The sequence below is a fragment of the Coenobita brevimanus genome, chromosome 14 (genome assembly GCF_032717465.1).
Source record: "Coenobita brevimanus isolate Jiangsu-jjx chromosome 14, ASM3271746v2, whole genome shotgun sequence".
Taxonomy (NCBI): domain Eukaryota; kingdom Metazoa; phylum Arthropoda; class Malacostraca; order Decapoda; family Coenobitidae; genus Coenobita; species Coenobita brevimanus.
The window spans coordinates 105001-118845 of NC_136967.1; the positions used below are offsets into that span (position 1 = coordinate 105001).

At 44.0% G+C, this 13845-nt stretch overlaps 1 protein-coding gene across 1 annotated transcript in view; it reads right to left on the reverse strand.

Annotated features, from left to right (window-relative positions):
- Window positions 1-1844: 1844 nt before the first annotated feature.
- LOC145417580 (uncharacterized) overlaps window positions 1845-13845 on the reverse strand; it is an 85730-nt gene continuing 73729 nt past the window's right edge. The window contains exons 7-10 of the mRNA XM_080286288.1: window positions 9883-10060; window positions 8972-9240; window positions 8539-8696; window positions 1845-2003 (exon numbers count right to left, since the gene is read on the reverse strand). Coding sequence (XP_080142414.1) covers window positions 1845-2003; window positions 8539-8696; window positions 8972-9240; window positions 9883-10060 — 764 coding nt within the window. The remainder of the gene's footprint in view (window positions 2004-8538; window positions 8697-8971; window positions 9241-9882; window positions 10061-13845) is intronic.

Consider the following 13845-nt stretch of genomic DNA (forward strand, 5'->3'; position numbering starts at 1 on the left):
TCAGTGCCATTGCGTGAAGGCGTCCTCCCCAGCACTAATCCCCGTTCTAATTGGCTTACAAGCTATCTCAGTTATCCCTTCAGCTGCCACATTTGACCTAGGCATTATATTTCAGCTACCGCCGTACTATTTTACCCACCTCTTGCAGCGAGTGGGTTAACCTCCTTTAGTCTGGATATGTGTTATTAATTTTCGCTACCTCCAGACTGTTTTATAGAGCTTTGGGGAAACCTCTTGCAGTGAAGGGGTTAATCAAGGCTGCATCTAACATCTCTAGTAAAAAAAAAAAGAAAGAAAGAAAAAAAAAAGCTTTCCTGTGCTGAATGTAACCGTCTGGCAGTAGCAATAACGAGAGAAGACGTCATCTGTCTGAAGAGGTCAATAACATCCTCAGTAACAACTACCCCACAATCACAACCCTACGAACTACTCTGCAATCACCAGAAAAAGTTCGCCGACAATCCCCTTCCAGCACTGTGTCCTTGCCTGCCTTGTTTCTCATTCCATCCCAAACGACCCCGAGAGTATCCTTCCATCTCGTGCTTTGTGTGTGTGTATGAGAGAGAGAGAGAGAGAGAGAGAGAGAGGGAGGGTGTGTGTGTGTGTGTGTGTGTGTGTGTGTGTGTGTGTGTGTGTGTGTGTGTGTGTGTGTGCTCAATAATGCTATCACGTTGAGTGTGGGTGTGCGTGTGCGTTAGTGCTTAATAATGCTATCACACAAATAATCTTAATGTAAGGTTTTTAACACTTCTCACTTCAACGAACTATGTAATCGACGTGAGCATACAAGACTCAGGGTTTCGTCCAAAGTCTAGACTCTTATAGTACAGCAACACTAAATCTGCTTTGTTTCATCTTGTTTGTCACACAGTGCTCTCATACCAGCTCTTATCTTAGAGTATTTTCCTTCCCTTTTATACTTTTCATTGTCCACTGGTTTGCCTCCTCCTCCACATTTCTTATTCACCAAGCACTAAGGAAGTAAACAAGTAAGTGTCAGCGAACTACAGATCGTGACTGTGCCCCACTAGACAATCTACTTTAAGGCTATTGTTACGGGTGGCATAAGAGGTTGCGTAACACCCCTTCCTTAGAGGCTTATTTTGCTAATTACAACTTATTAACCTCTTGTACATTAATTATTTCTTTGTTTTTTGACTGATACAGACTGCATACACTAATACAAGGAAATGCAGTCACGGGCAAAAATACGCCTATTATTTCACTGGGTCTACTTCGCAGGAATGGCATGTCCCCAACTTTCATCCCTAACTAATCTTATCGGAAAGTATCATCTGTAACCAAAGAAACATACTGTCTCCCTTATATTAGGAATATTACCCATCAGAAGAAAGTGACAAGTACAAAAGTGAAATATTGGGAAAATTTTTGTCCCCGACTATGTTAAAGCACCAGATACAGAGAATAATTCTGTAAGGAAGGGATGTTTCTGAGAATACGTGAAGATTTCGTGAAACTTTATGAACAATACGTGGAGATTTCATGACACATTTCCCTTTTCAATTTATCCTGCACATTACATCCTAATAATTTCTTTTATGACACTGATATAACCTTAGTGGATATTAAAAAGGCATAAACAACATACGATGAAATATTAACAAGCAGTAGACCGAATAAATCGGCAGGTTAGAGGTGTTGTGTAATTTCCAAATCTACTTAGAATATCGGCGTAAGTTCGTACTATCCTCTGAATCCAAGAGGAAAAGTGAGAGATTTCGGTCTACAAAATAAATCACAAAGGAAGAGGTGTTACGCAATCTCTAGAGGGCTCCGTGGTAGCCTATAGAATAAATCGCAAAGGAAGAGGTGTTACGAAATCTCTAGGTCCGTATTATCCTCTGTATCCACGAAGAGAAGTGAGAGATGTTTGTATACACTCCCGGTAGATTTTGTCTGGCGCATCCAATCCCCCAGCTCACCAGGCCTATAAGATGTCGCCGACCGTCGTGTTGGAGGGTGAGCGGGCTGCCAGAGTCACCCTGCAAGGTTGGGAAAGGTTAGATTGGGTTGTAGTGATGTTAGGTGGGGTTAGGTTAGGTTTTGGTGAGGTTAGATGGGGTTTTAGTGATGCTAGATTAGGTCTATCAGATGCTGCCGACCATCGTGCTGGAGAGTTAGCGAGCTGCCACAGTTGCCATGCAAGGATAGAAAGGGTTAGATTGAATTCTTGTGGGGTTGGGTGAGGTTAGATGGAGCTTTAGTGTTGTTAGATGGGGTGGATGAGGCCTATTTGATGAAGCCGACGCTCGTGTTAGAGAGTTAGCTGGCCTCCGTAGTCGCCCTGCAAGGTTAGAAAGGGTTAGATTGGATTCTGGTGAGGTTGGATGGGGTTACGGTGAAGTTGGGTGGAGTTTAAGTATATACGATGGAGTTAGGTGGCGTTAGATGAAGCTCTGGTGATGTTAGGTGAGATTGGCTTGAATAGGTAAGATTAAATTAAGGTGAGATTTCCGAAGTCGCCCTGCAAGTTAAGAAGTGTTAGACTTGGTTTTGGTGATGTCATATGGGGTTTTGCTGGAGCTAGTGAGGTTTTGGTGCGGTTAAATAAGGTGTGGTGGGGTTATTTTCAGTTTTAATGTGCTTAGATGGATAAATAATGAAATTAGGTGATGTTAGATGAGGTTAAAGAGGTGATAGGTGTTGACAGTGATGAGCAAGTTTAACTGGGTTTTGATGACGTTAGATCAGGTTTTAGTGACCCTGGGTATCAGGTTCTGTTAAGCTGAGGTGAGGTTGGTTGCACAGGGTTGTGAGTTCAGATGAAGCTATGGCTAGGTCAGATGGTGAGGCTAGATGAGTTATTGTTTGGTTGGATGGACCTACGGCGAGATTACAGGAAGACTGGGTGCAGCGTGGTGAGGTTAGTGACGGGTTTAGTGAGGGATGGGACGTAATGGGATAATAGGCAGAATGAAAAAGAATGAAAAATGTGTTCAGCTGTTATATAGCTAGAAGAGTGACTGAAAAATAAATATAAATATCTTCTTGGGAAAGCAGTAAATACATCCACTATTGAACTCAAGATTATGTTCAACCTTTCACTCCGATGTCGTATTTTCCATTTTGTTCTCGCAGTTTCAAAACGATTATATTCATGTTAAGATTGACTTTTCGAACTGCACTTACTAGATATAGCCTTCATTAGATTTTTCCCCTTAGGGGTATTCCTGAGCTGAATGAAGTTGCCTGGTAGCTGCAAGAATAAGATAGAAATTTCGTCATCGTTGTGAAGGGGTCAGATGTTACAACTCAACTCACATACAATACTGATCTTCGTGCATACATCAGAAGTTTACAGTGGTTAGTACAGAAAACTCAATGAAAAGTTTAATAAAATTAATTCGTTCAGTACAATTGTCCATTTTAATCTGGATTCTGCTTGTATTAGCCACACGAATTTTTCAGCTTTGGAGAGCTACTTCTGAGTAGTGTCCAAGGCTGCAAAATCATTTAGTGATAGTATGATAAAAAAATAAAAAAAGGCGTCACGGTACTGCAGGGGCATTGAGCAATCCCAATACACGAAAGTCAGTGTCCGAAAACTATACAAATTAGTTTGTAAACCATATTTACATGATATAGGCACCTAAAAGTTTGCAAGTACTGTTCGAATTGGTCCACTCAGCCCTTAAACTTTGGAAATAGTCCCTTTTTAAAGTGTTTGCTTATCAAAATTCTGAAATAATTGAAGGTGCAACATAAAATGCTTTTATTTCATACTAGTGTAAGCATGTGTGGGGTATGTTAATAAACTTTCAGCTTGTATAAAATTGCAGTCGTACTAATGTTGGGGATTTGAATACAGTTAAGGAACCTGAATTTCTATTTATGTAAGCCGAAGTTTAAGGGTTAAGCCATTAGTCACAAAGTGTGCCGCATTTTCTCCTGTTCTGGAAATTTTGCAGCACATTTTCCTCAGCAATCTATTTTGCCCATTACACCTTAATGGCCTCTTATTAATTACTGATGCAAATAAAGGCGAACAAAAAGATATGTAATGGAATACAAGAGAATAATAAGGTGTAATATGGAAGATAATTAGCTACGAGGAAGTGCTTCGAAGTGTCCGTACCGCCAAGAAACAGTTGTATGTATAATTAGCCCGTATGCTTAAAACCTGAAATGGGGAGGAGAAAGCAAACACTGAATAATGACAACAGTTACTGGGCCAAGCGATGAAGGATAATGTGCCTGGTCTCTCTATAAGTATGTTGGCTGCTCCCTGTACTGTGTGATGCGGTGCTTGAGAGGGATGCCTTCACATTATGGCATCATTATAACCACTAGCGACCCTTCTCTCCCCCTCTGTCCCTCGAAAAAGGACGGTGGATTTGGAGAAGAGATACTTCAGCATGCAGTCCACAGGCTTCAGATTCAGATGAGCCTGGGGTCACAACAACAACAACAACAACATGGAATGCAGGCTGAGTAACACTAATAACCATATGGGTTCCATGAACGACAGTAAAAAATTGGTGGCTTTCCTTCCCCATCTCCATCTAAGTTTTAAGCATAAGGCTAATAGTCTCGAAAGTTACTTGCAGTGGTACAGGAAGTGAAAGATATATACACAAGAGGTGGAAGAGTGAGGTCGTGGTTATAAGATAACGTCAAATCACGTCGATGCTGCGTGAGGTAAGGGGCCCGTATTCTAAGTGACTTTGGAGATCTCTAACACCTCTTCCTTAGCAATTTATCTTTCATAGTACACCTCAAAATCTTCTTGAATGCTATTAATGCTATGTCGACAAAGAATCGATATAGATAGCACAAAAGAGAAAATTGAGGTGTTAACATGCAAAAAAATCGCTAAAGAAGAGTTAGATTCTATAAGCCTCCTATGCCACTTACAATACAGCCCAGAAGTGTCTCAGGACTTGATTTTGTCCTGTATCCACTTGGTGTACATGGTAACGTTGGTGTAGACGCCAGGCAGTTTGGATCTCCCGCAGGCGATACCCCACGACACAAGTCCAACCAGCTGGGCCTTCCCGTCCTTTGTCACAGTCATGGGTCCGCCTGAGTCTCCCTGCAAGGCCGGGGGTTGAAGCGGCGAAGGAATGAGGTGAAGAGGAAAGAAGGATAAAAGATAGAGGAAAGATGAGTGAAATGCTGAGGAATCAAGTGAAAGACAGAGAAAAGGAGTGAAAGATTGAGGAAGGAAGGGCTGTGGCGTAACCATGTGGGGTACTGGGGGCTTCGGGTCCCGGAGTCGGATCCTTGGCTCCCACCACTGGCTTCCCATATGAAATTTTCAATTATTCAATGTATGCAAACTGTGCGTCAGTGGGTTCGCTCAGAATAGGGCTTGGCCCTACCTTTGTGGAGACCTGGCTACGCCACTGATGAAGAGTGAGTGGCAGAAGGAGGAAGGCAAGAGGCAGAGGAAAGAAGAGAGAAGGGTGTACGGCAAGATACGGCGGAGCTAAAGGTAAAGGAAAAAAGGAGTGAAAAGTTTAAAAAAGGAGGATGAAAGACAGGAAAGACGGCAAGCGGCAGATGGAAGAAGGGTGAGAGAGAGATGCAAGAGCTTGCGTCTATGAATATATCGGAACAAGTCAAGAGGGTCAAGATCTAGTTATACTGGTATAGTCATCATCTTCATCCTTCTAACTCAGTTTCTCACGTTTACAAGACATTCATCAAGGGATAATGGATGAGGTTATTAAGCCCTGTCAGGTATATTGTGGATACAGATGTTAACAGAAGTGGTTGGCTGCTAGTGAGAGGCAAATGGAGACATGGGAGTCGAGTGTTTACAGAAACAGTTTGTTGCCCGAAAGAACGTGAGTTTGTTCCCACGTCAGGGCAAGGAACCGTTTGTTGTCTTGATTGCTGATAAAACAGTTTTGCTGATCTTTTGCAAGACCCATCGACATATCATAAAATCACTCTCGCCAATGGTATCGCTGCAGTCTGGAATGAGACAACCCTGGCACGCACTGTGTAATCAATATGGACCGTGGGTGCTAATGCCACACTAGGGGTATGTCAAGCTATGTGGTTCGTAGGAGAATTGTTGGGCCTTAGAGAATGGGCTATGAAGTCGATGCCCAGAGTCGGACACATTAAAAAAAATATTACACATTCATTGAAGCCAGAGCAAATAGTTTACAGCTTAGTGCCATATTTACATTATTATTTTTTTTTTTACAGTTTATGATAAGTTAAGCTTTGAAGCACTATAGCGTTATGAAAAATTTGTGAGTGAATTATAGGTTTCTAAGAAAAGTGCAATGTGTGGGGAGTTAGAATGTGTATACATTAAAATCACGCATGAAGAATGAGTGGGAGAGGGAACACACGAGTTTCATGGTGAACAAACCAGATTTTGAAGAGGACAGCTGAAATGAAGCACACACAAACCCAAAGAAGATAATGTAACAAAGTATTTCAAGACGGTCTACATAGAGAGTGTCCCGTGAAATGTGTAAGAGATTTTAGGAGGTTAGTCATGGGCTAATTTGATTTAAAAGAAAAGCTTCATCAACATGGGTCTAATTCTCAACCTTTATAAAGCTATAATTATTAAACGTATGGATGAATTACGAGGGGATACCATTTTCGCCCAAAAGGTCATCAGCAATTGGAGCTCGGTAATGTTTGAAAATTAGCCCTATGTTATTATAGCATAGAAAAGCCAAAATTAGCCCAAAAATAACTTCCTGGAGTCTCCTACATATTTCCCGCCGCACTCTGTATGTGTAATCAATGATATAGTCAGCAAAAGTCACAGTCTAATCAATGATATAGTCAGCAAAAGTCACATAATAGTTACTTGTCTCCCTAAATGTCTACTGAAGAAACTGATGATAATAAAGTTTACAGGGACTTATATAAAACAATAAACAATATTGGAACTCTAGGGTGGATATGAAAGAAAATGAGCTGGATGATGCAAAACATTACTCGAAGATTTTTTTTTTTTTTAGTCATGGACTGTACTTTTCTATATTAGGCAACATTAATTTTCTAGCTATTTTTTTTTCTTATATTAGGGCAAAATAACTGTTTTAAATCTCACTCTGTTGAACGTTAGCACATTCCGTACAAACTGCGCCCAACCCAAGAAAAAAAAATGTGAACTGTATATGCTAAGAGTCTGTAAGCTTTTCCGTAAATGCCTTGAAGCAGGTAAGAGTTGTCATCAGTGTTACTTAAGCTATTTACAATATTGCTGTGCAGTTATTTTTAAGTTATATATACAGGTATCTTAACAGGAACTAAACTTACCTCTATATTGTCCAGGTTAGAGTAAAATAGAAAGTGCAGTTAATGAGTTAAGGTTCATTTGTTTTTATGATGATACAGTCATTTAATCATCGATATCTATCCATCTGTCTATCTATATTTACCAGTCTACCTATCTGTCTACTATCAATAAATCTATCTATATCTATTTATCTTTCATCTTCTGTATTTATGTATGTATGTATATAGGCATGTATGTATCTATCTACCTATCTATTTGTCTGTCTGTCTACATGTCTGTCTTTCTAGTTGTCTGTCTTTTTAACTCTCCGTCAGGTACTCACAGATAATTATAATTACAATACTTCATATCAGTAACCTTTGCCCCATTTATGTGCCAGACATCAATACCATCTCATATTTACTATCTATCTATCTATATACCTAGGCTGCTTCCCCCAAGGAAAGGGAGGTAGCCGAGACAGGACGACACACTCCCCATTTACTCATCCATTCAAACACATTCATTCGCATCTTAGCCCCAAAGGGGAGAACGGACAGATCCTCACCGCACCACACCGCACAAGGGTCAACTGCGCAATGCAATCAGTGACATCCGCAGCAGGGCCCGATAGCAGAACTGGTTTACCCCTGCCACATCATAACAGACCCATCCCCTTACCCGCACCTGACCTGACTAGCTGATCAGACCAAATGCGGGAGAATATCCCCTCAGGGCTGCGTCATCACTCATATAACCTTATTTGATCCAACGGTTTAATCTTGCATGCTTTAATAATCTACTGCTGGTTAACTACCCTACCTACTCTACACCTTTTGCACCAACCTGCACTCACCAGTACCTACCATCTCTCACCAACACCCAGCTACACCCGCCTGCCCCCTCGTACACCTATCTGCACTCACCTGCATCCTCCTACACTCACTCACACTCACCCATTCCATCTTATACCCACCTATGCCCACTAACACCTTCCTATAACACCTGCACACACCCACACTCACCTACACGCACTTACTGACACTCACACTCACCTACACCCACCTACACCAGTCTGCACCAGCTTATATCTATCCACACCTACCCATACCCACCCACACCAGCATTCACTCACATCCACTTACACCCAGTTACACTCGAATACACCCACCCACACCCACCTACACCCAACTCACACATACCTTCACCCTCCCACCCACACCCACCTACACCCAACTCACACATACCTTCACCCTCCCACCCACACCCACCTACACCCAACTCACACATACCTTCACCCTCCCACCCACACCCACACTTACCTGGCAGCTGTCTTTGCCTCCGTCTTTGTACCCGGCACAAATAAATACGTCGTGGATAATCTCCCTTCTCCCAGCCTCCTTAAACCAGGATTGGCATTCGTTGTTCCTTAATACCTGCACGTCCACCTCTTGGAGAATCTCGGGGGTTTGAGATACACCTGAGGAGAGAGTGGTGGTGAGCGGGAACAACAAGAATAAAGATCAATTACAAAGATGAAAATAAGATCTAAGCTGTAAATCGGATCCAATACTGTTACTCATTTTCTCTTATCATGCCGAGTAAATAGAAACAGAATAAATATACTACTTAGCTCACATCCTGCTCAGAGAAACATATAAGAAATATGTGTTTTATGAATATCTATCTTTTCATCCACCTACCCACCCATTCATCCATTCATCTATCTGTCTCGATCGACCCATCACTCCTCACCGTGTCTCAGTCGGCCCCATCCTGTCACAGTAGCGTACTCCCCGATGAAGCTCTGATCCTGCTCAGGGAGGCAGACTGGGATGATATGCTCTCTGAATACCACCTTCCTGTTCACCTTCACCAGCGCCAAGTCGTTCTGAAAGTCGGCTGCTTGGTAATTCGGATGGACTTCCTTTCTGGCTACTTCGTAATCCTCGTGCGGAAGTTTTTCGTTCTGTTGTCTCACGTTCCACTCTCCTAGACGGACCTTCATGTTCCCGATGGGCGTTCTGAAAGGGGAAAAAAATGTTTTGATGTTTGGCAATGTTCTGAGAGAGGTGATGAGAAAATCGTTGAGAAAACACACCTCACTGATTGTTCTCAAATCGAATCCCTGTATTATTGCCTTACCATCAAACGTTCCTTAAAGTTTGGCGTAAATCGGACAATAATTGGTTAATCTAACATTGGCATGTGAATTTGACCTTTGACCAATTGTTAGAAAAAAAAAAGGCCATGTTCTGGGAAGATCCTCAACCATTCCACTGCCTTTGGTCTATATCACATACAGACACAGACACGTCGAGTAAAACATTACTCAGCTCCCTGTCCGCGAGCATGGGTGTAAGTATATGTAATGCAGCACACAGAAGGCCTGGAAAAAAAAAACTCACAAATAAACACACTGGGCAGAAGTGATCACCCAGTATTCACTGATGAGGACACAGAGAACATTAGAAAACCAGAAAAGTATACGTAACACAGCTCACAGAACACGCGAAAAACACATAAAACTCACGAATAAACACAACGGTCAGCGTGTTCATCCGGTATTCGTTGATGAGGGTGCCTCCACACACTATCACAAATAAAAAACTAACCGATCATTCAAGCGGGACATACACATAACGCACAGAACACGCAAAACTCACGAATAAACACAGTGGGCAGCAGTGATCACCCAATATTCGTTGACGAGAGCCCCTCCACACGCAATCCGCTTGCTCAAAAAGGACTCCTTGATGATAGCCACTTGCCAAGGATGGGTTCCGAAGGCGGCGTTGGTCCCACCTACGATACGATTTGTGCGAGAGTAGGTCTCCCCGCAACCTGTAAAGAAATGATTGGGGTTAATGTTGGTCTGTCTGTCTCTCTCTCTCTAGCTTTCTCACCTTCCCACTCACTCTCCAACCATTTTGAGGGTGGCAGAGAAAGAACTCTCTGCCACCCTCAAAATGGTTGGAGCGAGAGCAGGTTTCCCTACAACACGTGAAGAAAGAGAAGTTTTGTGTTACTCTGTCCATTTTTTGCCTGCGTTGCAACCTACCAGGTATATGGGAACAATGCGAGCTTATCTTGTTCATCTTGTTTGTACTGGAAAAAATTTGAATAAGCCATCACTGCAGGCAAACTATTAATTATATAGCACCATTATCAAACAATATACTCACATGCCCTCACTCCACTCCCCACCATAATTCCAAATCATCTCTTTTTTCTTTTTCTTTCATTTTTATGGGTCCATACACCCACTCTTAACCCCCCCCCACACTTTCATTCTTGAATGATATTCTTAAATAAACCACCAATGAACTTAAACCACTAATCCTAAATCGCCCACTGCTTTCTTGCCCCCAGCCCCATCACCCACCAATTTTCCAGCTATCCCTCCCATTCCTTTGTTCACCGTACCTATTTCTTTACACTGAATTTACTGGTTTCAAGGCGCAACGCATATCGTGCGGTCAACAAACTCTCTCTCTCTCTCTCTCTCTCTCTTTCACACACACACACACACACACACACACACACACACACACACACACACACACACACACACACACACACACACCACACTCCGTATTCACAGCAAGCACAACAACAGCAACAACAACAAAAACAACAACCTTAAGTGAAAGTGAAGGGAGATTCATCCGGTATGGAGAGAGAGAGAGAGAGAGAGAGAGAGAGAGAGAGAGAGAGAGAGAGGGAGGGGGGGAGTTGCGTTACGTCAACCTTCCGTCACTGTTCTGTAAACATTGTTTCTTATCTTTCTCCCTTGAATCTCATCTATTTTCCTAACTTCCCCTTTCTCCTTCATCTCACCTTTCTTCCTCTTGTATAAATTCCCGTCTCTTCCTTTCTTCTGCTTGCAATACTTTCTTCCTTTTTCCTCCCTCATTCGCCGCTTGTTTTCATTTATTCCTATCTCTTTTCTCCCTCCCTCCACCCTTACTACGCATCACTGGCCTCAGCGTGACTAATTCTGAGCCTGTAGGTCACATCGGCACGACACAGGGATCAGCAGGTGTGAAGCGATGAGTCTTCCATTCCATACTGCATGCATTCCACACATCAATACGGCCCCGATGGTGGGAAATTGATGTTGGAGAGGGATGCCTTCACGTGGTGGCACAGATATAAGAGGGAGGTACCTCTGTTTCATTAGTCAGACATGCCTCCACTCCCTCTCTATACCACAAAAGAAGATTGGTGGGATCTTCAGTCTGCATTCGACCTGAATCACGTCCAGACGAGTCTGGTCACACAACAGTAACAGAAACAACAACAGCAGTAGACGGCTGATGAATCAGTTGCTGTGATTATTGCATTTCCTAAAGGGAAAAATTATTCTCTCTCACTCACTCAATTACTCACTCTCTCTCTCTCTCTCTCTCTCTCTCTCTTCCCCCCCCCCCCGTTCCCTTGTTCGTTGCCGTCGTGGGGGGCTTCGGGGGCATCGACTGGGACTTGATGTGTGGGGAGTTCTAGCAGGGTACCTTTATTCCCTCCACAGACGTGGAGGCCTGGTGGCAAGATGGCCTTCAAATCCATTCTGCTCTCCCCTCTCCCCCCTCCTGGGGCCCCAGTCGTTGCCTCAACTAATTTTGCAAGGCATTTTTCTTTTTCTATCATTTCTTCTTTCGTTTTCTCGTGTCACTCTCTATGCTATCATTTGGCTTTAAATGGCGTGGACTTTTCCACATTCATCAAAATTCTCATCATTGACCACGCGTAAGTTGTAACAGGAAGGACTGGGTGTGCCTTTGGGCTATTGTCTCGGCCAGTGGTGGGGGTCATGGTGGTTCGGCACCACCCCAGTGTGCGGACCTTTGCAGAGGGACCACCAGTGCAGGAGGGACCGTCGCTGAGCTGCGGCTGTCGGTTCCGGGGGTGCCGTGGCTCAGCGGCGGGACTCTCGGTCATTGGCCGGTGACCCTTCGCTGTGCAGGGAACCTTTTGTTCTCTGGCGCAGCGTCGCTATCCCTTCCAGGGTAGGGTAAGGGGCTCACACTGGAGTTTGACTCCCACTGGGGTCGTTGGCCGGGCCTCTAGACTCGGGGTTTCGCTCATAATGTCTTTCCTTTTTCAACCGTCATGATGAGCCTTTTCTGTTTCATATACCATTATGGATTTGGATATTAGTTCCCCCTCCCCCGGTTCTGCCGCCGACCTGACCCAGGTAACGACCTCGGCTTCTCTTTGGGACGTCCCACCGACTACCTCCACTTTTCCGTCTCTTTTCTCCTCCTCCTCACCTCCTTCCTCTCCTACTCCCCCAATTTCTGCCCAGTCCTCCTCTGCTAGCTCCTCCTCTATCATTACTCTAGAACCTTATCTTCCTCTTACCTCATCTACCTTTTCCACACATATCTCTCGTCCTTGCCCATCTCTGCTCCCATTTCCTAAGCAAACAGAACATGACGAATTCCAAGCTTTGTTCGGCTCCCAGACCTGGACCAAGTTTTTTGATATTCCCTCAGCTGCCCCTCTAGCAGGCGATGACCTGCTTTTTCAGTGTTGCCTATTGAAGCAGGTGGGCAAAGATGTCCAATTTACGTCTCGTCCAGATGGCTCTCGTCTTGTAACAGTTCAGTCCAACGAACAGGCGACTGCCATAACCTGTTTACTTAGTCCTGCCGGTACACCTATTATTGTAACAAAAAATGTTCCCCTCAATTCTTGTATAGGAACAGTCTTGGTTCCCACTTATATCGGTCCTGGTGACCGTCAGTGGCCAGAGTATTTTCCTCTTATCCAGGAGATTTTAGAACTCCAGGGTCATAAAGTTGTTACGGTACAGTGTTACTCGCTTCCTCCTACGCATCGCCGCCACCATTCTATAAATATTGTAAAAATCCGTTTCGACAGCCGTACCTTACCTACCACTGTTATGCTTGGTGGTCTCAAGCTAAACGTTAAAGAATCTCCCCCAGTCCCTCGTCAATGCCGTGTTTGCTGGAAGTTTGGACACCCCATGAAATTTTGCAGATCCACTCCTATGTGCCACCTTTGTTCATCTTCAGATCATAAGGATGATGAATGCCCCTCGGATCATCACTGCTGCCCTAATTGTAGAGGTGAGCATACCGCTACTGATCGTCGTTGTCCTTCGTACAAATTTGAATGTGAGGTTCTCCGAATCCAACTGTGCACTGGACTCCGCCGGGCTGAAGCTCGCCGGGAAGCACGACGTCAAGGCTATACAGATGCTACTGCCACAGCCTATCGTCTCTATTCTTCTGTTGCAACCTCAGATTTCTTTTTCACTTCTTCGTCCTCTCCCTCGTTTTCTTTACAGCCTTCTTGTTCTCTTTCTGCGGCCCAACTTTTGTCCGTTTCTCTCTCAACCACCTCTTGCCCTTCTTCGTCCACCCCTATTCCGTTATCAAATTCCTTTTCAGTTCTCGGTTCCTCTACCTCCACCTCTCTTTCCTCTACCCCACCTACGTCGTCCTCTACTTCTGCGCCCGTGTCGCATCCTTCCCGTTCTCGGCCACACCCCTCCCACCCTGCCACTCCCCTACAGTCGGTTAGGAAACGTAAAGCCCATCGTGGGTCGCGTCCTGTTCTCCAAAAGCGCTGCATGCCTCCTCTCTCCTGCAGATCTGACT